The sequence below is a fragment of the Staurois parvus genome, unplaced genomic scaffold (genome assembly GCF_062004578.1).
Source record: "Staurois parvus isolate SC_StPar_1 unplaced genomic scaffold, SC_StPar_1.0 ptg000207l, whole genome shotgun sequence".
Classification (NCBI taxonomy): Eukaryota; Metazoa; Chordata; class Amphibia; order Anura; family Ranidae; genus Staurois; species Staurois parvus.
Genome location: NW_028318003.1, coordinates 6,512,560 through 6,536,657, shown reverse-complemented (window position 1 = coordinate 6,536,657; position 24,098 = coordinate 6,512,560). Strand labels below are relative to the sequence as shown.

General features: G+C 40.1%; 1 protein-coding gene across 1 annotated transcript in view; it reads left to right on the top strand.

The window, feature by feature from the left end:
* Positions 1-1,793: 1,793 nt before the first annotated feature.
* The window catches only part of NHERF4 (NHERF family PDZ scaffold protein 4), a 48,483-nt gene continuing 26,178 nt past the window's right edge, over positions 1,794-24,098 (top strand). Inside the window, exons 1-7 of the mRNA XM_089678576.1 lie at positions 1,794-1,829; positions 7,317-7,340; positions 14,263-14,290; positions 17,148-17,212; positions 18,155-18,366; positions 19,651-19,852; positions 22,214-22,350. Coding sequence (XP_089534702.1) covers positions 1,814-1,829; positions 7,317-7,340; positions 14,263-14,290; positions 17,148-17,212; positions 18,155-18,366; positions 19,651-19,852; positions 22,214-22,350 — 684 coding nt within the window. The 5' untranslated portion in view covers positions 1,794-1,813. The remainder of the gene's footprint in view (positions 1,830-7,316; positions 7,341-14,262; positions 14,291-17,147; positions 17,213-18,154; positions 18,367-19,650; positions 19,853-22,213; positions 22,351-24,098) is intronic.

Here is a 24,098-nt window from a genome sequence, read left to right as displayed (position 1 = left end):
TGTTACAATTAGAAGACCCCTATGTGAAGCCAAGCTATGTGCAAGAAGCCCCCGCAAAGTCCCACTGTTGAAAAAAAGACGTGCTGAAGAGGTTACAATTTGCGAAAGAGCACATTTACTGGCCTAAAGAGAAATGGCGCAACATTTTGTGGGCTGATGAAGGTAAGATTGTTCTTTTTGGGTCTAGTGGCTGGAGACAGTTTGTCAGATGACCCCCAAACACTGAATTCAAGCCACAGTACACTGTGAAGACAGTGAAGCATGGTGGCGCAAGCATCAAGATATGGGGATGTTTCTCATACTACGGTGTTGGGCCTATTTATCGCATACCAGGGATCATGGATCAGTTTGAATACATCAGAATACTTGAAGAGGTCATGCTGCCTTATGCTGAAGAGGAAATGCCCTTGAAATGGGTGTTCCAACAAGACAACGACCCCAAACATACCAGTAAATGTGCAACATCTGGTTTCCAGACCAACAAGATTGACGTTATGGAGTGGCCAGCCCAATCCCCAGATCTTAATCCAATAGAAAACTTGTGGGGTGACATCAAAAATGCAGTTTCTAGGGCAAAACCAAGAAATAGAGAAGAACTGTGAAATGTAGTCCAATCATCCTGGGCTGGAATACCTGTTCACAGGTGCCAGAAGTTGGTTGACTCCATGCAACACAGATGTACAGCAGTTCTCAGAAACAGTGCTTATACAACTAAATATTCATTAAGTGATTCAAAGGAAAGCAAAATCTTCAAACATTTTTCAATTTATATAATGAATGTTTGAGTTTGTAAAGAAGAATACAAACACTGCTATTTTTTTTGAACAGTCTAATATTCACTTTTCTTCAATTTTTTTAGAGGAACACAAATTTGATATATTTTTCTTCATGTTTTGATTTGGAATAGAATGTGTAGTGTTCCCAATGCATTTGTGTGTATGGAAATAAAAGCTATTAGAAGGATTTTGAGCTTTATTCACTTTTTTCAACACACTGCTATTATTTTGAACACAACTGTACTATAGAAAATGCTGCAGGAGTAAGACTTTGTGGGGGAGACTGTGCTTGTACCGCATCTGCAGCCATGAGTTCTTGTCTGTATAAGCCAGAGAATGTAAGCCCTTACCTACGACATCAGTACAGCAAAAGTGCAGTATATGCAACATAAAATCATGGGAAAATCACATTTCTGTTCAGTCTTCATACCCAATCTTGTGCAGACTGAACAACATTGGCAGCAGTATATGGATCTTTTATGAACATTGTAAAAGTTTGCATATGCTGAATTGGCATGCTGTTGCTAAGCTACTGTCAGCAAAAATGTTTATGATCCAAATAGCTAAACCTGCTATATCTCAGTCCATTGTAAACACAGTATGGCCATAGTCCATGGGTGTTAACTGGTTCTGTAACATCCTTCAACTACTGTGTCAGCCATGCACCCCTTAAAAGTCTACCAGTATTTCAGACTTTGGATTCAGTAAGTGAATTGTTTGCTCTCTTTGTGTCTTTACAGTATATTGCACCATAATAACATTTCTGATATTGCAGCAGTAACTCCACAAAGCATACCTCTCCGGTAGATAGCTGAGACCTCAAGATCATAGTGTATAAAATGGTCACCATCCTGTTTTTCCCCTTTAACTGACACTCCCTGAAAGAGGAAGGTGATATTAAGTGCGCCAGGCTATTTGATTGAACATTAACTCTGGTGTCTTGATGTATGGGAGGGGGGATAGAGTGATTATAGGAGGTGTTGAGCTAGGATGTACTTTGCACCCTTCAAAGGAACATCACAGATATTCAAGGAAAAATGAAGAAGCGCTCAGGTACAGACTGGTAAAAAATCTGCACTTTTGTAATGACACAGCCAGACCTACCTTTTGGATTTAGAGAATTCTGTATTCTATTTAAATTCTCTTATGAATTATCTCTGTTTTTTCATTATTATTTTCTCTAGCAGCATAACTAAGTACAGAATGACTTCAAGGATTTAGTTTATGATAGAGAATTGAAGAACATCTGGGCCACACAAAGCCCTACTGGCATACATACAGCATAGGGCATTTATGCCAACCTGCCTTTGTGCAGTAGCGTGGTCTGGGTATCAAATGGTCATTCTTAATTTGGGCTGTTATCAAATTTAATGTTCACAGTTTGTAGTAAGAGAAGAGCAAAGAAATTTGAATACTGAATATAATTTAGGTGCTCCCAAAAATATTGGGGGTAATAACAAAATGGCATGATAGTTTTCTGAATTAACCAAAAGACATGATTTTTAAAAAGGATTGAGTAAAAACAAATGGCTCCACAGAAAAAAACAGAAGCACTTTCTCATGTAGTACTAACTTGCTAGTTTGATATTATTTATCTTTTATAGCTGCTGGTGAAGCTTTAGTTCTAATTAAAGAGTAACTCCACTTTTTTTGAGAAAACAATCCCTCTGGATAATCAATGTTTATTGCAAGGATTTTAACAACCTTGCAGAGTCCTTGTTGCAGAGTCCTACTTATTTGTAATCTGAAGAAAAAGCTGGTTGTTATGCGCAGAATTAATCTAAATAAGAGTTTACCCTTTAGGAGCATCTCACCAAAACTGAAATTCTTGCTGCACAGGATGCCTAAGATATGACTTTTATTTTTAGTATTTTAGTGCAGACATCTGGGAAAATTGGTGAGTACAAAAAATTGGCAACCAACGCAGCCTATAACTGGCCTTTGCAGCAAGGTGCAAATGGAAGGGCAATGCACATCACAAACAAACATAGGATTTCCCAGCACACTTACCAACCAGCCTTCAATACAACCAAAGTGGCCCTGTCTAACAGTTTGCGTTAAAAAACAGGGCTTTGTTTGCACACATTTGCAAATATGCATATGCATATGCATAAGCTGCAGTACCCACATCAAGGGACCTCTGTATAAATTTTCATAGTAGGAGCACATATAAGAATGGATAGTGTTAAGGGCAGGTATGCCTGGAGGGAGCCCACCCCTCCTTAAAGGCACAGGGACACACGTGACACCCAGCAAGAGCACAATGGTAGTGAAGGCTTCCTGTGCATCAATGCACCCAGTTCTCCCAACTGTACAAAAAATTAGTGAGCCAATCACACAAGCAGGAAATTATATTTTGGGGTGTTTCGTATACCAACTGTGTGCCTAAATGCCTCCAGGTTCCCATATTGCATTGAATTTTACAGAAAATGACAGCGCTGTAGATTGAAAAGGAAATATAATTTGTAATAACATTAAATTATATTATGGTTTGCATCACAATTGCATACGCTATATTATTTTTGTAGATTGAAAAGGAAATATAATTTGTAATAACATTAAATTATATTATGGTTTGCATCACAATTGCATACACTATATTATTTTTGTTTTTATTTGCAATATTTTTTCCCACAAAAGTGGAGTTACCCTATAAAGCAGACCTCCAGCCAAAAATAAAAAGAGTGAATAGCACAATAAAGATAAAGTAATAAAAGCATATTGTCAGCAGAGATCCTCTCTTCAGGTAACTTCTAAATATGGACAACATGTTGGATAATGGTTATGTACATACTATGGAATTACCCTTTAAAGCAGACCTCCAGCCAAAAATAAGAAGAGAAGTGAATAGCACAATAAAGATAAAATACTAAAAGCATATTGTCAGCAGAGCTCCTCTCTTCAGGCAACTTCTCAATATGGACAACATGTTGGATAATGGTTATGGCCATAGTATGTACACTGTTCAAAAAAATTAAAGGAACACTTTTTAATCAGAGTATAGCATCAAGTCAATTAAACTCCTGGGATATTGATCTGGTCAGTTAAGTAGCAGAGGGGGTTGTTAATCAGTTTCAGCTGCTTTGGTGTTAATGAAATTAACAACAGGTGCACTAGATGGGCAACAATGAGACGACCCCCAAAACAGGAATGGTTTTACAGGTGGAGGCCACTGACATTTTTTTTTCCCTACTCATTTTTTCCTGACTGTTTTTCACTAGTTTTGCATTTGGCTAGGGTAAGTGTCACTACTGGTAGCATGAGGCGATACCTACAGAGGTTGCACAGGAAGTCCAACTCCTTCAGGATGGCACATCAATACGGGCCATTGCCAGAAGGTTTGCTGTGTCTCCCAGCACAGTCTCAAGAGCATGGAAGAGATTCCATGAGACAGGAGACTCTAGGATAGTTGGACAAGGCCGTAGAAGGTCCTTAACCCATCAGCAGGACCGGTATCTGCTCCTTTTTGCAAAGAGGAACAGGATGAGCACTACCATAGCCCTACAAAATGACCTCCAGCAGGCAACTGGTGTGAATGTCTCTGAACAAACAATCAGAAACAGACTTCATAAGGGTGGCCTGAGGGCCCAACGCCCTTTAGTGGGCCTTGTGCTCATTGCCCGTCACCATAGAGCTTGATTGGCATTTTCCATTGAACACCATAATTGGCAGGTCCACCCTGAGCACATGTGACAGACGTGAAAGGGTCTGGAGAAGCCTTGGAGATTGTTATGCTGCCTGTAACATGGTTCAGCATGACCGTTTTGGTAGTGGGTCAGTGATGATCTGGGAAGGCATATCCATAGAGGGACACACAGACCTCTACAGGCTAGACAATGGCACCCTGACTGCCATTAGGTATCGGGATTAAATCCTTGGACCCATTGTCAGGTGCAGTGGGTCCTGGGTTCCTCCTGGTGCACGACAATGCCCGGCCTCATGTGGTGAGAGCATGCAGGTAGTTCCTGGAGGATGAAGGAATTGATACCATTGAATGGCCCCCCCAAGCTTGCCTGACCTAAATCCAATAGAACACCTCTGGGATATCATGTTTTGGTCCATTTGACACTGCCAGTTTGGACCTCAGACTGTCTCAGTGGTGCCCTGGTCCAGATCTGGGAGGAAATACCCCAGGACACCATCTGTCACCTCAGGAGCATGCCCCGACGTTATCAGGCATGTATACAAGCACGTGGGGGCCATACAAACTACTGAGTATCATTTTGAGGTGCTGCAATGAAATTTCAGCAAAATGGACTAGCCTGCTGCACCTCTGTAGGTTGATAATTTTCATTTCCATCAAACAATGGGGCATCCTTACGTTCCTAACACATTACCCAGTCCATATCAGTATAGATATCCAGCATGATATTTTTCCCCATTGAGATCTGATGTGTTTTCAAAGTGTTCCTTTAATTTCTTTGAGCTGTGTATATATCATCTACAGTACTGTGCAGTTCTGCGTGTGATGTAGAAAGGCCTGTAGGCCTAAAAAGGAGACAAATATAGTACCCTCATTAGTATAGATATCCCCTAAATTGGGATCAAAATCGTCCACTCCCCAGTTGGGGATCACCTACCGGTAATAGGCGATATACACGGTTCGTAGGACTACTGCCAAGGACCGTTGCACCACGGAGGAATTACAAGGGGCCATACACCAGACTGCGCCATTAAATACACCCCGACCTGGCGCGCCACCGCTGTAGGGCCTGTGACGTAACCAGGCCCGACCGGGAAAGACCGCACATGCGATGAACCCGTAAGGGGCGGGACAAAATGCATGGGAAAACCACACACGCGCAGACGGGGGAAGGATCCAAAGATCGAACCCCCAATCCGCGGGTAACCTGTCCTGGTCACCCCCACCAACCACAAAAGGCAGAGCAGCCACAAAAGAGGCGGGTAAAGGGGCGCCAGCCAGAATAGAACCAATGCCACCCAGACACACACCCAACCAAATTTCCAGAGGCCCCCCACCCCACTCCCACAGGGGCGATAGCGAAGACAACCCACCGCCCCCCGAAGGTCCACCACAGCAACAGTGCACATCTGTTACAATGCAAATGAGTACATAAAAAGACAAAGAACCACAATAAATATGTGATACACTGGCCACAAGTTATATCCAGGACATATCAGGTACAGGGATAATGATGATAACATTACACAACAGCTCAAAAACCTATACATAGATTGTGGAGGCAAAGAATTATATTATCAGGGTACATGCATATCCCACAAATAGTGAGATCATATACATGCCTCAATAATGGATAAATCATAGGACCCAGGAGTGACAACTCAAAGAATTGCAACCATGTTTCACAAAAAGGATTTCATTGAGGGCTGGCGGATTTACTGCATTGAGACGTTCAATCCACATAGCTTCCCTACACAGAATTTTTTGTCCCAATTACCTCCACGTGGATCTCTGGTCACTACTTCCAAGATAGTAAATCTAGCATGGGTAGTATCAAATTTATGATACAGCCCCAGATGGCGACTAATGGGAGTAAGCATTTTTGCATTGGAGGAATAATAAATATTACTGTGTATTCTCTGATTAAACTGATGTGTAGTTTTACCTACACAGTAGGCCCCACAGGTACATGTCATGAGATAAATAACTCCCCTGGTAATACAGCTAGCATGAAATGTTGGAAAAAATGTCTCTCCATTAGGTAGGTTGAATTTTGCTCCAGTTTCTACCCATATGGTCGGGATCCATCCCAGAGTCTGGAGTAACTGGCTCAGCCTTTCAGTGATCTGCTGAGAGCCTGAGCCAGCCACTACCTCCCCCAACACAGCCCAGTGCTCCAGTGAGCGTAGAGCAGACAGCGATGACTGACAGTCACCGCACTCTGCTCACATTGGTGGTGAGAACATCAGTGGTCATGTGATCGCTGAGTTCTCACACTCAGAGCCAGCAGGCGACAGATGCAACATTGGACTAATGCTGCATCCACTTACGTAAGTGTGATGTAAAAAAAAAATGTTTGCTATACTTCTCTTAATGCAAGTAAGGTAACACCACCTCCTCAGCTCCTTGTACTTACACTGTTGTTCCATATAAATACAGGAGTTCTGTGTAAGCTGCTGTGGAGCTAACATAGGGTTGAGGACTCACTCCCAGCAACTGTGTTACAGCACTGAGTGTCTGAACATCTAGTCTCAAGCATTGGAGTTGCTTTACCATACCCTTTATTTTGCCTTCCGGGATAAACAGAGTTGATTAAAAAAAGAAAAGCTACACAGGCTATAGAAGCTATGGAGTAAATGCAAAGTACTTGGTGTTATAATAGGGGACTGGGTTAACAGAAACAAGATAGAAATAATAAAAACTGCATCTACTACTAAACATAAAATGTAACTGTAAAATTAATAACTATTTTAGCAAACACAAGATGTCTTCCAAATAAGATTGGCAGGTTAAAATTGATGATGAGTGACAGATTATGATTAGTTAGAGTAGATATGATAGAAATGGGTCCAGATGAAAGTCATGATCATTGTTTTTCTGTTTTGTTTTTTTTTTAGAAAAAATACGGAAGACAACAGAGGGTAAAAGCTTTTTGTAAAATATTTCAGACCATTTATGTATAAAGATTTCTGTAAAGATTGTGATGACATGGAACCTGCATGGGTAAATGTACATGATAGAGGTAAGAGTTGTAATTGGGGTAGTGGATCTGAAAGTAATATTTGCTATGTTATAGGAAACATTTAGAAATGTTAATTGTGCAGTAAGGTAAAAAGTCTACCTTCAGTCTTGAATTCCTCCTAAAACACAACAATGCACTTCTGTGCCTGCTGTCCCGAAGCTGTATAGCTTTATGTGAGACTGTTCAAGGCACTGTGGCCTCTGACTGCTAGTATCACCAGATTTGAAGTGAGATCTACTGTTCTGCTCACCAGGGTTGCCAACTGTTTGTATATTCTTGAAAAGTTGTAAGAAAAAATAAGCATATTTTATCCACTTAATAAAGCAGATAAATGAGAGAAACTGTCCTTGAAAAATACTGACTTGGCAGCCAAGGCCGGGATATTTGCAGCACAGATGACAGCACTACAAGATTATTTAGTGCTCCAACAAACATGAGAAGGAAGGAGGGCGGCTAGCTCCACCACCTCCAGCCAATAACAACAGTTTGACTGCAACCTGTCCCCCTTCCCCAGACTACCACATGGAAGAGAGAAGAGTGACTGACACATCAGCACTCAGTGTGGCTTACTGGATTGAAGGCATGGCCACTTGGACTTGGATCAGGTGTACACAGGAGTGTGTTAAGGAGGAGGAGATTTGTTACTAAGCACTGGCTAGAGGTCTCTACTCACACTTCACTTGAGTTTATTATAATCTGGCTGGTTTTTATGCATGGAAATCTGACTCGTGTGTTTTATTGGCTCTACCTATGCTACCTCATCATCTCTGGTCAAGACAGTGAATTCTAAATTGTAAAACATCTTCTGTAGTAAATGAGGTCTAGTCTGAACTGTATGAAATTTAGACCATGTCAGCATGCTTAAAGTAATACAGCCTGCTCTCTCCCCTCTCCGTCCTTTTCTTCCTGTCCCTCTCCCTTCGCTCACTCTTTCTCCCTTCTTTCTTTTTCCCTCCCTTTCCCCCCACCCCTCTTCTTTCCTCTTAGCACCAGGGCATGGCCTGTAATGTCTGCTTTGGGCACTGCATTCAGCGATCACGTTGGCATGTGGTGCAAAAAGTGGGTTAGAAGCAGGGTGCTATACAGGTCCAGGGCCATAGTCCATTGCTATGGTTCTTAAACCCTGAAGACCCCTTCAACGTTATGCCCACTGCGATGGGCAAAGCCTGAACGCAGGGTGGAACCAGTGAAGTGGACGAGGTAGAACAGGGTTTCCATCTACAATGTGTACATTACTTACCGGTTCCTGGCTCTACTTGTATTGTTGGATCATTAGTATACACTTCATATACCCTGCAAGACACATTGTAATGCTAAGCACAAAAGCTTTTGATCACACAGGTTATGGGGTCATGTACACTTTTAGTGTTGTTCTCTTTAGCTATTGTCTTGCTTTAATCAGCCTCACAGGTGACTTTATTATAACATTTACCGATTTAGATTTGGCAGGCTTTTTCTTCACCTCACTACTGGAAGCTCCTCTATGGCTAGTGACATGGTGCCTATAAGACTCATAGCTGCATACTTCTGGTTGCCATTTTCCACTGAAGAAGCAAGCTGAATGCTTTGCTATCTCTCCTGTTGCCTAATACCTCAGAGACTCAGCCATAGGTACTTGGTTAGCAACTGGGCTACTGAAATTCTTTCATACCGGTAACACTGAACCACTTAGACTGCATCTATTCTGTGAGTACCCCACAGGGCAAGATCCTCACTTAACAAAGGCAGATTACAGCTGCTTGGGAAGAGCGATCACTTAACAGCAATTCTGCACAAGGCCCTGAGGAAACTCCAGGTTCTTCTCAGGTCAATAGTATTTTCCCTGTTCCAGAGTAACATCCTAAACATCCTACACCAACATTGACCCATCCCTCTGAATTTAGCTCCCCATCACACACATACCACTTGTCAGACTAAAGCAATATTTTCTGCCACTATGGCTGATTTATTCCAATAAATCAGCCATTTCTGGAATTAAGGGGTACCACCAGCCAAAAACGATATTCTGCCTCTCCTCTCCCTGACTACATTCATAGGACCACATGAATAGTCCAGTGCACTTGTGCAGAAAGAAAAGGAGACGCTGACATTTTTGCAGAGGCTCATGAAGATTTTTTACCACCAGAATATACAGAAGTTACTTCTTCACCTTCTCACCACATGCTGGCTATGGTGAATGCTTTGACATTGGCAAAAAGCAAGGCAGTGCGTACTGGTCTCTGGATGGATACAACTAGTTATGCTTGGTCTCTGCACAACCCCAAAAAAGATATTTTTAGAAATCCTTACCTATTCTTGATCAGGCAGAATGGGTTTTATATAATTATTGACATAACTTTAACTTAACATTTAACATGACAAATATGCTGCCATTTCCCTTGTGGCAGTGCAATTTAAAAAGAAATGGACTGTTCCCACTGCCATGGATCCAGCTATTCTTGCACAAAATGATCAATACACTCTATTGAAGGTGTTCCTTCGTTTCAAGATTCAGTAGACAGGCATTCTACAGGCATTCATATCTTTGAAACATCCTATGCCCTTGCAGGTCTAGCTTTGTAGATGGCTATTGCCTGCTTATCAATAGCGCAAACTATGGCAAACTGGACTGGAGAATTCAATAATGAACTTTCTTCCAATATAGACAATCTCTTTCTCCCTGTAAGATTACTACTCTTGCCATCTGCTCCACTACTGTAGACACCATGGAGAATGCGATTCATCAAATCCCCAGTGTCCTTGCTCTCTGTGCAAGCAACGTCTTTTTGAGCATCCCCTTTGAGGGTGAGCTCTTCTTTGGTAACACCCTTTAAGAATATACTATGGTGGCTATTGACCTCATAATGGATACAATCCATGTGCTCCCTCCAAGTATCACCCTATATAGCAGGCCCATTTGTTCATGGTGAGTCTTCTAAGTCCACTAAACCTACTAAGAAATATCCTACTCACTAAGGTTCCACTTCATCCCTGGAGGTTATAGTACGTTTATTGACATGCCTTAATTCGGTGTTGTTAAAGTTTTTCTATTTCAACATATCTTTCTGAGAGGTATACAAATACTCTCTTTTGTCCTCACTTTATTACTTTTTATATACTTGCTACCTGACAGGAGCATCTTGGTTTCCTGCACCCTTTGCAGCTTCAAGGTCATACAGAATGTTCAGTACCTTTCCTTTTCAGGAAGACTTAGAAGGCCCTTCAAAGGGCCCATAGGGTGACTCAAATATTACTACAGTAGTTTGACTTCAGCCTGGTAACCCATAATCCTGCCATTATGATTTCCACAGCAGCTATGCCTCTCTCTGTTCTCTTCAAGACCTAATATTATATCCTTCACATGAGAGATTATGTAAAGGTTTTGCAAAGACATCTAGAGGGGTTATACTCCCATCCTCTTCAACATTAGGACATTCTTGTTTGGTAGAATATTCATAGCAGTTTGTGGTGCTCCAGTCCAGGCCATTTTTCAGTTTTCAGCACTGTCACACTTTGAATGACAATTACTCATCATGCAATACTGTACCCAAATTAATTTTTCTAGAATTTTTTCAGACAGACATGGCTTTCTTTTGCTGGTATTTAATTACCACTGTTTTTATTTTTTACTATATAAAATAAAAAAAGCCTGAACATTTTGAGAAAAAAAATATTTGATTTAATTTCTGTTTGCAAATAAATAAATCTTTCTTCATAAAGATGGTTGCACAGGTTTTGATAACACTGGCACTGGTGTGGCAGCGAACAGGAACATTGTTGCTGAATGACACTGGTCTGGTACTCAGAAACTGGTGTGGCTAGCGATAAGGAACACTGTTGCTAACTTACACTGATCTGATGACACTTGGACTGGTGTGACAGCAATCCGGTACACCGTTGCTGGCATACACTAGTCTGGTGTCACTGGGACTTTTGTAGCAATGATCAGGAATGCTGTTGCTGGACAACACTGGTCTGGTGACAGTGAGACTGGTGCAGTGGAAATTAGGAACACTGTTGCTATCTTACACTGGTCTGGCGACACTGAGGATTAGTGTGGCAGCAATAAGGAACACTGCTGCTGACATACACTGGTTTGGTTGAGGAAAGTGGAAAAATATCTCGCTTGCCCCCTAGGGTTATCCCACTAGTGTTGCTATCTTAAAGTAGTGTTGTTGATGCAAATGATCTGGGTCCTGGGCAAGCATCTTCTGCACCTCAGAAGATCTCCATGGTCTCCTCGGCTTGTAGTGTAATGCAACAAAAATTTTAATGGAATTTCCACCACTGCTAAAAGAATCAGATATCATTTTTTTCCAATATAAGTCAGAGGGACAATTCAAACAGTAGTACTTTATGTGCAATGGCTGGACTTGAAGTGGATAAAATAGAAATGCAATGCAAAACTTTTACATTTAAATATAAAGAAATTATAAATTTTTTTGTTTTGCTTTTTTATAAGTGATCACATAATTTTGGTTTCCAGCTACATAAAGGGCTTAGAGAGCTGGGGTTGGAGAATGCAGCTGGGTGTGTCAGTAGGAGGCAGAGAAACAGCAGTACATTCATCTTCCCAGTGAAGAGGGAAGTTGATTCATGCTTTGGCTACAAGGTGCTTCTGCTGTCTACTGTCTCTCCAGGTCAGTATGTTATCCTGTTTCCTGTCAGTATGTTATGGCAAATGTTAGTTTTGTTGCCACCTCTTGATCTATTGGCTGGGGATGCCCCATGGTCTAATAATAAGGTCCCTATGTTTTGCACTATACAAATAATGTAATAGGAATGTTAACATACGTGTAATTTCCATATCTTGGCATACAGTACAGGACACAGGTTCCTCCTTTTTTACTTTGATCTCCTTATTGCTTGCTCAGTAATCTAAAGCCTTACAGAATGGGTGAGGTTATATACATACATTAGGGGCACCAGTTCCCCAAAGTGGAAACAATTCATAGAAGCATTTAGGAGACAGACTGGGTACATTTAAATCTCCAAGGCCCCAATTACATCATTGCATTGTGATTTTGACATCGCAATATTCATGCAATTCTTCATGTTGCATAGGGCAGCCTATTGACTTGAATGGGTTGCCCAATGCAGGTTTGTTGCCCAAAAAGAAGCCCACGCTCCTTTTCGGGCATCAAGCTTCACACAATTTGTGAAAGTGCGGCAGTTCGTGATTGCCAGGTACCATTGAAGGACAGTGGGACCCAAATGTGCGCAGCATGTTGTGCTGCGTTTGCCATGTGATCCCAAATCACGAGATGTGAACGGGGCCTTAAGATTGACTGTAACCATGTATGTTTTACCCATGTAGACTCCATGTTATCACATTTACAGATTTACATCTAGGCAAAAAAAGAGATTTTATAAACAAACCTACTTCTTTATATTTTCCATGTGTTCTAAACCTTCTGTACCTTACAAATTAACTGTCCTCTAATGGCCAAAAAGATGATAATATAATAATTTGATCTACAGAATTATAGAATTAACCGGACCTTCGTGAGGTCATTTGCAAACATTTTTTGTAACTGGACACAGGTACAAAACTAGAATAGGTGTCTGGGGAAAAGTTTGAGCCTTCTTCTTGACTAAAACAGCTAGATTTTATATAACTAGTATAAACGGATAGACATTTGTGTTTTTTCAATTTAGCAGCTATGTATTTTACAGATTAGGTGATCAATATATTAATTGTGTGTTTTGGGATCCTTGTGGGCTGTCCCTTATACTGATCTCCTGGGAGGTTGCTGCCATCTAATGGTTTTCAAACACCATGACAAGGGTAGAATATATGCCTTCAAACCTAACCAAGCCCACTAGGCCATACCCCTCCACCGACCCAGATGTACAAACTACACAAACCAAGTTTTGGAGTCAAATGCCCATAGCAGCCTTTTATTAACCAATAAATTATTTCAAATAAATAACATAACAATCCAAATAGAAACCGAGGAAAAAAAGTGATGGTCATTTGAGGGCAATAAACCAGACTTATCATCTGCGGAAAACTTTCCTTAAACTTAGGCCCCCAGCGGCAACCCACCGGCTCAGGAACAATCTTACTTATCCCCAGCTGCAACACACCGGCTCAGAGATAACCCTACTTATTCGCAGTGACACCAGTTTACCTATTCCAAGTTAACCCCTTGTTAACCGGAATGTACCGAGGTCCCCATACCGCCCATGGGTCCCGAATATTTCTCCATACAGAATTCTTTCCTCCTCCAATGACCAACCACCGTCACAGAGTGTAAGGGTAATACCTTACCCTTGCGTGCCACTCCACACCAGCAATGCTCTCTGAATTCCGTCCTGCAACCCCAGGGACCACATATCAATACCAACGGCATTGAAGTGCACACCATCACCTCGAAGATACCGCTACGTATCCACCTCCAACTCCCGATGGCGAATCACCAATTATTTACATTGCACAGAATACCCAGTCATGTGTAAGGAAATTTTTTCCTAGCATATGATTGGAGGGTGAAAGTCAGCACAATTGTAACCATTTCACTAAGCTAAGTGAAATTTCTCTTTGCAAAGAAAATTTTCACTCAACTTAGTGAAATGGTGAAATGCCATGTATTGCAGTAAAGTGAGCATCACCAACTGACAGGTGTGAATGGGCCCCGGAAGTTTTTGCTGCACTTGTGAATTTTTCAGCTTTGTACACAGGTAATTCATAGTTACATAGTTAGTCTGGCTGAAAAAAGACAAAAGTCAATCCAGTTCAACCAAAAAAAAAAAAAGTTATACCCACAGTTGATCCAGAGGAAGGCAAAATTTATATTCATTCATTTGATAATTTCATTTATAGCTTTCTTCTCTTACAGAAATTAACGATGACCTGAAATTAACTACGTGAGTACACAATTTTTGGACTCATTTTTACAATTTATTTGTGTGTTGGCTTTGTGCACATTTTAATTTTTTTTAATCTGGTCAGAACAGAATAAAATTTAAATTTTTTTTTGCATTTGGGTAAATTCAATATATTGCATGTTAAAATGGTGCCATGTTTTATCCAGCCTGTATATGAAGCTCTAGTTTCTTTTCATTTGATTAATGAGCACTTTTTAGCTTTTCTAAAAAAAGACTCAGTATTACGAATAAACACATGTCCACAGCAACTAGCTAACCAAGGCGTGGTTTGTGACAGGGATAAAAAGGGAATGAGGGAAACTTACTTTGAACATACAGTCAGGTCCATAAATATTGGGACATTGACACAATTCTAACATTTTTGGCTCTATACACCACCACAATGGATTTGAAATTAAATGAACAAGATGTGCTTTAACTGCAGACTGTCAGCTTTAATATGAAGGTATTTACATCCAAATCAGGTGAACGGTGTAGGAATTACAACAGTTTGCATATGTGCCTCCCACTTGTTAAGGGACCAAAAGTAATGGGACAGAATAATAATCATAAATCAAACTTTCACTTTTTAATACTTGGTTGCAAATCCTTTGCAGTCAATTACAGCCTATAGTCTGGAACGCATAGACATCACCAGACGCTGGGTTTCATCCCTGGTGATGCTCTGCCAGGCCTCTACTGCAACTGTCTTCAGTTCCTGCTTGTTCTTGGGGCATTTTCCCGTCAGTTTTGTCTTCAGCAAGTGAAATGCATGCTCAATCGGATTCAGGTCAGGTGATTGACTTGGCCATTGCATAACATTCCACTTCTTTCCCTTAAAAAACTCTTTGGAAGCTTTTGCAGTATGCTTTGGGTCATTGTCCATCTGCACTGTGAAGCGGCGTCCAATGAGTTGTGGAGCATTTGGCTGAATATGAGCAGATAATATTCCCGAAACACTTCAGAATTCATCCTGCTGCTTTTGTCAGCAGTCACATCATCATTAAATACAAGAGAACCAGTTCCATTGGCAGCCATACATGCCCAAGCCATGACACTACCACCACCATGCTTGCTGATTCCTGTACCCGAAATGGCTAGAGCTCTTCTTTTAGAATTCAAGAAGCTGACAAATCCATGTTCCCCCCCCGTGTGAAAGTCTTATTGACATCTACCTGTAGGTGTAAACTCTAGCCTAAAAGCTTGCACTATCCTTTCAAATGCTAATTCAAAAACATATGTCTCTGACTGATTAAAGAATACTGTATCTCTAATAACACAGGATTTAACTATATCTACAATTATATATTTCTACAGATCACATCGTATCTCAGCTACCCTACTTTTACATTTATGTTACACACGGTTGTTTACAGAACTGGATTAAGTCATAAGAGTAGTGACTGATCCCTTACCAGACAGTGTCGGTGCTGTCTCTTTGAAAAACCAAGCTGCAGAGGAACCTGCCCTGCTCTACTGTCTCTTTAGATAACCCATAGTGCTCTGTTGACCCCTTTTCTGCTAGAAATCTCATTCATGTGGTTAATTCACATCCATGCACTTCATTTCAGCACATTAAAAAGAAATTATCATGAATAGTAATCAATATAACATTAATCACAGCAGCACTCCACACTTTCAAAAGTTCATAGTTTTCCACCAATTGGTGATGAAAGTGCAACAAATTCAGTCAGTGAGATGTTTTCCTCTGAGTCAAATAGCTCACAGCTTCACTCCTCCACCTTTAATCAGAGTAACAGGACAATCACCCTTTGTGCTCAGTGAACCACATACCCTCAGGATACAACATTCACCACAAGCTAATAACATATTACTGATTTACTTGCAGTGCATGTTGTATCCTGAGGGTATGTGGTTCACTGAGCACAAAGGGTGATTGATCTGCTACTCTGATTAACCTCCCTGGTGGTATTCCCGAGTGTAGCTCGGGGTAAAGTTTCAGTACCAAAAGCGGTAACCCGAGCTACACTCGGGCTTACCATGCGGCGTTGCTCAGGGATTTCCTGCAGCGCTTACCTTGTCCTTCGCTCCTACGATGTGTCCCCTGCAGTGTTCCTGGCCATCTCCTCCGGCCGCTGCCGGCATCCGTCTTCCGTGTTCCAGTTCCTGTGAGCGTCGGGACATACAGGACGTACGCGGGCCAGAACCGGTGGGAAATTAGAAAATTTTAAAAACTGACATTCACTAATACACTAAAATCACATAGTAAAACATTACTGTATCAAACCATTTCACATACATTTTGTCCCTAGTACTTTGTCCTGTGCCTTGCCTGCATTTTTACTGTTCTTTCTGCCTGGAAACTTAGAAAAGTCCATGGCGTCCAAAAAGCATCCCTTTAGGTCAAAAGCGGTTTTAGACCAGCTAGAGAACAGCGATAGTAAATCAGAACTACTTGCAGAATTGAGTGATAATGATTCGTGGGGGAAATTCCTCATCAGACACTGAAAACGATTTTGCGACTTTGCTCAGTGATGTGCGAACTTGGCGCTCTATTTCAAATTTCATTGTTTTTGGTTTGATTATATTATTGAATTAAATTTATTATTATTATTTTTTATGCTTATTTATTATCAAATATTATTCTAAAAATTATTATTCCTAAAAATTACAGGCCTACAATAAAAAAACTACATATTTGAGCACAGAAATATGGACATAATCAGACCACTAGGGAGGTTTAGGATAGCTATGAAAAACCATAAAGTGTGTGTTAAGGTGTTAAAAAGGTCCAAATGTGCATATAAATAAGACGTGAAATAAATAAAAAATGATTAAGACTTTTAATAGGCACAGTAATGCACATACAACATGCTTCTGTTTTGTTTTTTTTAAGGAAGTTTCCATTTAACCCCAAACTGGGCATTGATAATCCTGCTCTGTGCCTTGGAGAAGACCCAGGTATCCTCAAGTATCTTATAATACTGTATATGAATGGTAAAAAAGTATTACAAATCTGTTAGATTAGGTAAATTTATTGGAATTAGATGGTACTGAATTTATATGACCTATTTAGGAAGTTATATTCTCTTAAAAATCATTCATGACCAATAGAGTATAGGGAAAAAAAGCAAATGCTCTTATCATTCACATCTGACTTGACCCCACATTGTGTGAATGACAAGGTTGTTTGAATCTAGGTCCACTTTGTTCCTGCAAGTTCCAACATGTTCCCCCAGCCTAATTCCTCATGGCTGGACAGTTAAAAGTTTATCATGTTTAGGATTTTTTCTATTATTAATAGGTTTACATTAGGCTTGATTCAAGATGGATAAGCTTTCATAACATCACTGATTATTTTATATCATGATACATTTCTAAAAATGTTCAATTCACAAATATAAATATTACCAAGATGATTAATCTTTATCCTTTCATGTGAAGTAAAAATGTAATTAGTTCATTTTTTAAATTAATTTATTTTACATTTTAAATGCCTTTTTCATCATAAATGGTTATTTTATTTTGTGAAGTATTATTTTACTACCAACTCAGACAGCTCATTTTTCTCCAGACACCACTTTTAAAACTCCCAGGTATTACCCTACAGCAGTTTATATTTTAAGGGGCAATAACCTATGCAGTAATGTAACTAGTAGTGTTAATATATCAACAATTCAAAGAGCTGACTAAATAAAGAATTGAACGTGTTTTTGAACTGAGATGTAAGAGTTATGCGTAAAACGAAGCATGGTATCAGATAACACCCAAACAGAAATGTGGTAAGAACTTAGTAACAATAATAACTGGAAGAGTGAAATAATATTGATATTTGCTATTCTTTATACAGGTATATGTAATTCAATGTTTTCACATTCCTTTGATCTAGTTTTCCTTTTCCAGGCTCAGATCCTGAACCAGTAGCTCGTTTCTGTGTACTAAAAAAAGATGCTAGCGGAACTTTTGGTTTCACCTTGCGTAGGGAACTGGAGAGAGATGGCCATGTTGTAGATGAAGTGATTCCTGGAGGTGCTGCATATCTTGTAGGAATAAAAGATGGAGACCAATTATTACAGATTAACGGGGAGTATGTTCATGAGCAGGAGCACCTAAAGGTGAGAAAACAGTGACTTGTTTCATATATTATAAGAATTCAAAGTAATCCAAAACTACCTGTAGACATCAGGTGGTAATTTTACATCAAGAAAGGTTGGCCTGGAGATGTATGGAGAGGTTGGGTAATGTATATAGTCATATAGTATTGTCCAAATGGACTATAACCAGCTGGGTCTGGTGTAGATCATTTTTAACAACTTAAGCTCCTGAAGGTTTTGCCCTTTTCATGACCAGGCCATTTTTTTTATATTTGGCAGTGCGCTACTTTAACTGGCGAATACGCGGTCATGCAACACTGTACACAAATTAAATTGATATAATTTTTTTCACACAAATAGTGATTACATATTCCCTAGCCAATCAAAACAGCTGGGTCCTGGGAGCTGCAAGCTGTGGTGTCCAATGAACTGCGGGAGTGGACCTAACCAAGAACAGGCTGGATCATGTACATGTATGTGATCCAGCCTGCACATTCCGCCCACCCGCAGTAAATGTACTGTGGGCGGATGGCATGTGGTTAAACCTGTAGGTGCGTATCCATAATTAGTACAGTCAATACTGCTTACCCTACTGTATGAACATGTTTGAAAATCAATTGCTTTCCTTTCCCTATCACTAAAGCATATCATAACTCAGCAGAGTGATATTGTGGCTAATCAGTGACCAGATCTCATTTTGCATACAAAAAAGTGATGCCATTTATTGGTTGTCCCATTTGTTGGATATATGAGTTGCTCCTGATTGTGGAGCTCTTGCACTCTGTCAGTTCCTCATGTGGTTGCCCAACTAGGCCATTCCATGGGTCAACCGCTGGGATGGGGAAAAGTAAAGGCTGCTTCTAAAACCATGGGATTGTATTAAATGTGTAAACCCTGATACAGCAATGTTAATGTTACTAAGCTCACACATCATTTCTATAAAAGGGCAGATTGATTCCGTTCAGGGCACACATATAGATGAATGCACAGAGTGATCATTGAATAATATACAGTAGATCCTATATTGTGTTGTATTTCATATTTTGTATTTCAAAATTAGTCAGTCTTGAGTACATGACTCTCAACTCCATTAGTACTCCTAAACAGTCTGATCTTTGTCTTTACATACCTAGAAGTCAAATGATACCTAGAAGTCAAATGAAGGTGAGATAGGGTGGTTTATGGCCATCCATTTGTGTGTATTGGTAATCATATTTAAGCAGTTCAGTTGTTATTCACAAAAAAGAAAAGCTTCCTGTTACCTTTGGTTATCTGGCTGTTATAGACTTGTCAATTTTCCTACAGGTGGTACAGAAGGTGAAGGCTAGTAGCCCCCGGGTGTCACTGGTTGTTCTTGATGAGTCTGGATATAGGAAATTGCGTGCCAATAACTTTTCACCACTATCCATTCTCCCTAATGTTCTTCCTGAGTCTTGTCCGAGACCACGGCTTTGCCTTGTACGTGATGAAGGTCGGGGCTTTGGCCTTACGACAACCGCAACAGGTGGTAAGTTATTCTCTTTGAAGCTGCAATAATATCTTGCCTTCTGTGTACATATGTACATATTTTATCTTTATTATCTTTATTACATTGCTTATCCAAATTAACTTATAGCCATGTTATGACATATTTGCTCCATGCAATCCATTATTAAAAATGCCCGAATCAGTATGCTAATAAAAAGGTGATACAGAATGGGCCACATTTGCGAGCCTGAAAAAAACTTGCCAATACTATCTGAATATACAGTACTTTTTATTTACTGTATGTGTAATGATAGAGGATATAGCTGCATAGATTTGTTTTTAGTTTTATTTTATTACAGTTTAGTATAGATAGTGACCAAATTAAATAATTGAAGAAGGATTCTAAGCCAGTGTTTATCAACCTTTTTCCAGATGGGGCGCCCTTGAAAAGTATATTAAGTCACCCCAGTCTAAGCTTTGGTTCACATTAATGTGTGTCGGAAACACGTGCAAAATCATGCGTGTTCTTGACATGCAAACACACTGCTCTTTAGCAGATGTACTGAGGTGCCATTCATTTTTAATAGAACCAACACGCATTGGCAAACGCAATGCAGTTTTAGTACAGCATGACCTTAAAAAAAGGGTCAGGGACTTCTGACCCTGCATTTCTGCAGGTAGGTCATCCGACTGAAATGACTGGGCTGCCCAACAATTGTGAACCAAGGGCTCGTTCACATGTGACACTGGGGGATGGAAAAGCCATGTGGTTGAGCTGAGTTTTCACCAACCGCAACTGCTCTGTTTTTAGCTGCAGAGGTCGTACACATGCTGTGGCTCTGGCACAAAATATACCCCCAGGTGAACAGGGGCATGCTGCAAAGCCCTGCACAGCGATTCTGCATTTGGGGAGTTAAAACAGGTGTTGACATAGCAACATAGTGCCTCTTTACCGCCTGTCAAATGCCTTTGTAGACAGTCTGTCTTACCGTGGACACATGAACATCAAGGCTTTTGGAGATACTTTTGTAACCCTTTCCAGCTTCATGTAAGTCAACAATTCTTGATCGTAGGTCTTCTGAGAGCTCTTTTCTGCGAGGCATGGTTCACATCAGACAGTGCTTCTTGAAACCAGTAAACCCAAAACAGGTGTGTGTTTTTTAATGGCAGGACAGCTGTCAGCAACACATCCAATATCATCATCATTGGCTCACTCCTGGCTCCAATTAGCTCTGGGAAAAGTCATTAGGCTAGGGCCTCACATACTTTTTCCTCCCTGCACTGTGAATGTTTACATGTTATGTGCAATTAAACCATGGCAACATCTAATGTTTGTGTAGTATTATGTTCAGCAGACTGTGTTCTTCTATTGTTGTGACTTAGATGACGTTCAGAGCACATTTTATGCCCAATTCATGCAAAACTCCATGTAATCCCAAGGGGTTCACATACTTTCTCTTGCAACTGTATATATAGAAAGAGAGAGAGAGTATACAGTATATACACGCATGCATACACACACAGATAGCCTTTTTAAAATGTATGGTATGGTACCTGCACTCACTGCCAGGTGCACTCATGATATGTTGGGTTGGAAGGGACAGTTGTAGTCACAGAGGAAATCTAAACTGTCTTTAGAAGCTAAGCATTTATATAGATATTTAAAGCAGATCCAAACCCATCAACTGAACTTTTTCTGAAAACAGTTCCATTCAAGACATGCCATGATCGATAACTGTCACAATGGCTTTACTCTCTCAACCAAACTGTCAAGCCAGCAATGGCAGGTGACATAACTGATCATATGTGCTGCACCATGGCAACTATAGATGAAAAAGAGGCTAAGATGGCAGTTTCCTTGGCTGTAAAGGATAGGAGGGTTTAGTTCTGCTGTAAAGGAATCTGTACTAGGAAAAATATACAACTTGATATTGCTGCCCTCTATCTACAAATGCTATATGCCTCATTGTTTTTGGCTTCTCTAAATACTGGTAAAAAAAATCCTGAGCAAGTACACCACCCATGAATTGGGAGGGAAATCAGAGCTCCTGATCTGAGTACTTGATCTGAGTCACTGATTCCAAAATATGGCCATGCTGCCCACGCATATGCCTGTGTATTTGAATGCCTACATTTCTGTGTAACAAAATGTACTTGATCTTGTAGGTACATTCATCATATTCAGTTTAAACATAGCATAATCCAACATAAACAGTTAGCAAATGCTTACTAACTTACTTTCTAATTTCAGCATCAAAGTGTTCTATGACTGTGATGAGTTTAGGAAGAAACAGTACGATTCCTTGCACTGTAAAATAGTCATTATTTTCCATCCATAAATGTTATATAACTGTTTATTGACTATTGATTATATATTTGTATATACAATGTTGCTACCCAGGTGTCCGCGGTACATTTCTTCTCAATGTGGAAGATGGCGGTGTGGCCCAAAAGGCTGGTGTTCCCTCTGATGCCCGTCTTCTTGAAGTCAATGGTGAAGGTGTCACAAGTCTTACATTGAGTCAGCTGACTAAAAAGGTGTGATAATATCCTTCAAGTTTTATACACATCTTTGAAAAATTGTTTACTAATTATGGAATGGTTCTTAAATGGTCAAAATGGAAAATTATATATTCTTGTCCACATTGTATTTTAATTATTTCCAGCCTATTCCTATTAATCTGAATGATCCTAAAGTTTACCTTTCGAATTCCAGAAGAGAGGAGTAGTTTCAGGAGGTGGAGTTAGTACATGAATCATAAGAGGGCTTTTGGTAGTTACCCCACTTGCCATCCACCCTATAGTAGATTTACTGCTACAAGGCGGATATTCTGTGCAAAATCAGGTATATAAACGTGATTTTGCACTTCTACCACTGGGGAGCCACCAGAGCGCCACATGTGCTGTGATTGGGCACAGCAGAAGCCGATCAACAGGTGTCGGCCAATGGAAGAGCACTTGCACCTGACATAACCCAGCTCTGCTTATGTAAACAAGGCAGAACTGTGTTATGTCAACAGTGATCTGCTATATCTAGCAGATTGCCTAGTAAAAACAGCACAGAGTAAACACACAAACACTGGCTAGGCACACAATTAACCCTTTGATCAACATAGATGTTTAACCCCTTCCCAGCCAATGTCATTAATACAGCAACCCTGTTCATTTTTAGCACTGAGCACTGTATTAGAGTCACTGATCCCCACAAAGTGTCAGTGTTAGTGTCAGACTGTCTGCCACAATATCACTGTTCCGTTTTAAGTCGCTGATTTCCGCCGTTACTAGTAATAAAAAAAAAATATTTATATACCGCCTTTTGTAGACTCTATAACTTTTTTTCGCAAACCAATCAATATAAGCTTATTGGGATTTTGTTTTACCATAAATATGTAGCAGAATACATTTTGGACTAAATTTATGAAGAAATTTGATTTTTTTTATTGGATATGTTTTAGAGCAGAAAATAAACAATATTGGGATTTTTTTAAATGTGGGTGTTGTTGTCATTTATAGAGCAAAAAATTAAAAACCCAGAGGTGCAAAAATACCACTTAAAGAAAGCTCTATTTGTGGGAGAAAATGACAAATGTAATTTATATACAGTGTTGCACGACCACGCAATTGCCAGTTAAAGTAACGCAACACCATATCACGAAAAATGGCCTGGTCATGAAAGGGGGTAAAGTGGTTAAAAACGCCAGGGAATACAAACTGAATGCAAATAGTGATCCATGTGGAAATGGAATGCTGCCCAGCCTAGATGACCAGCTGAATGATATTATTCAGAAGAAACAATACAGGTGTTTCCAGTGTGCAAGTAAATACAATTTTTGCTTTTGTACTCCTAACCAGCTATTTGTTAATTTGTTTGGAATACAGTATCTGAATTCCAGATGTCATTTCTCCAGTAAAGGGAATAAACCAAAGCAGATTCAGAATGTTAAAATGAATGGTAAAGTGTATACATTATGTCACAGGCTATTCATTGGAGCACAGAGCTCTAAAAACCAGTAATGGACTGTATTACGGAGCAGGAGCCATGGCACTTATAATATGGAAGACAGTAAATGATAGGCACAGGCAGAAACATAGAAGTAACAGCTGAAGTGCAATTAGGTAAAACCCAAGATACTGACAGAATCCCCCAATTATAAAACTGCAAGTAGGCGTGATTTTACATCATAAAGGACATAAATGTCCCATACAGGGAATCAATGAGAGCTCGCTGCCAAGATCAAGGACGCTCACTGCATCTTGATGAAAAGTATTTACCACTGCAGATGGAA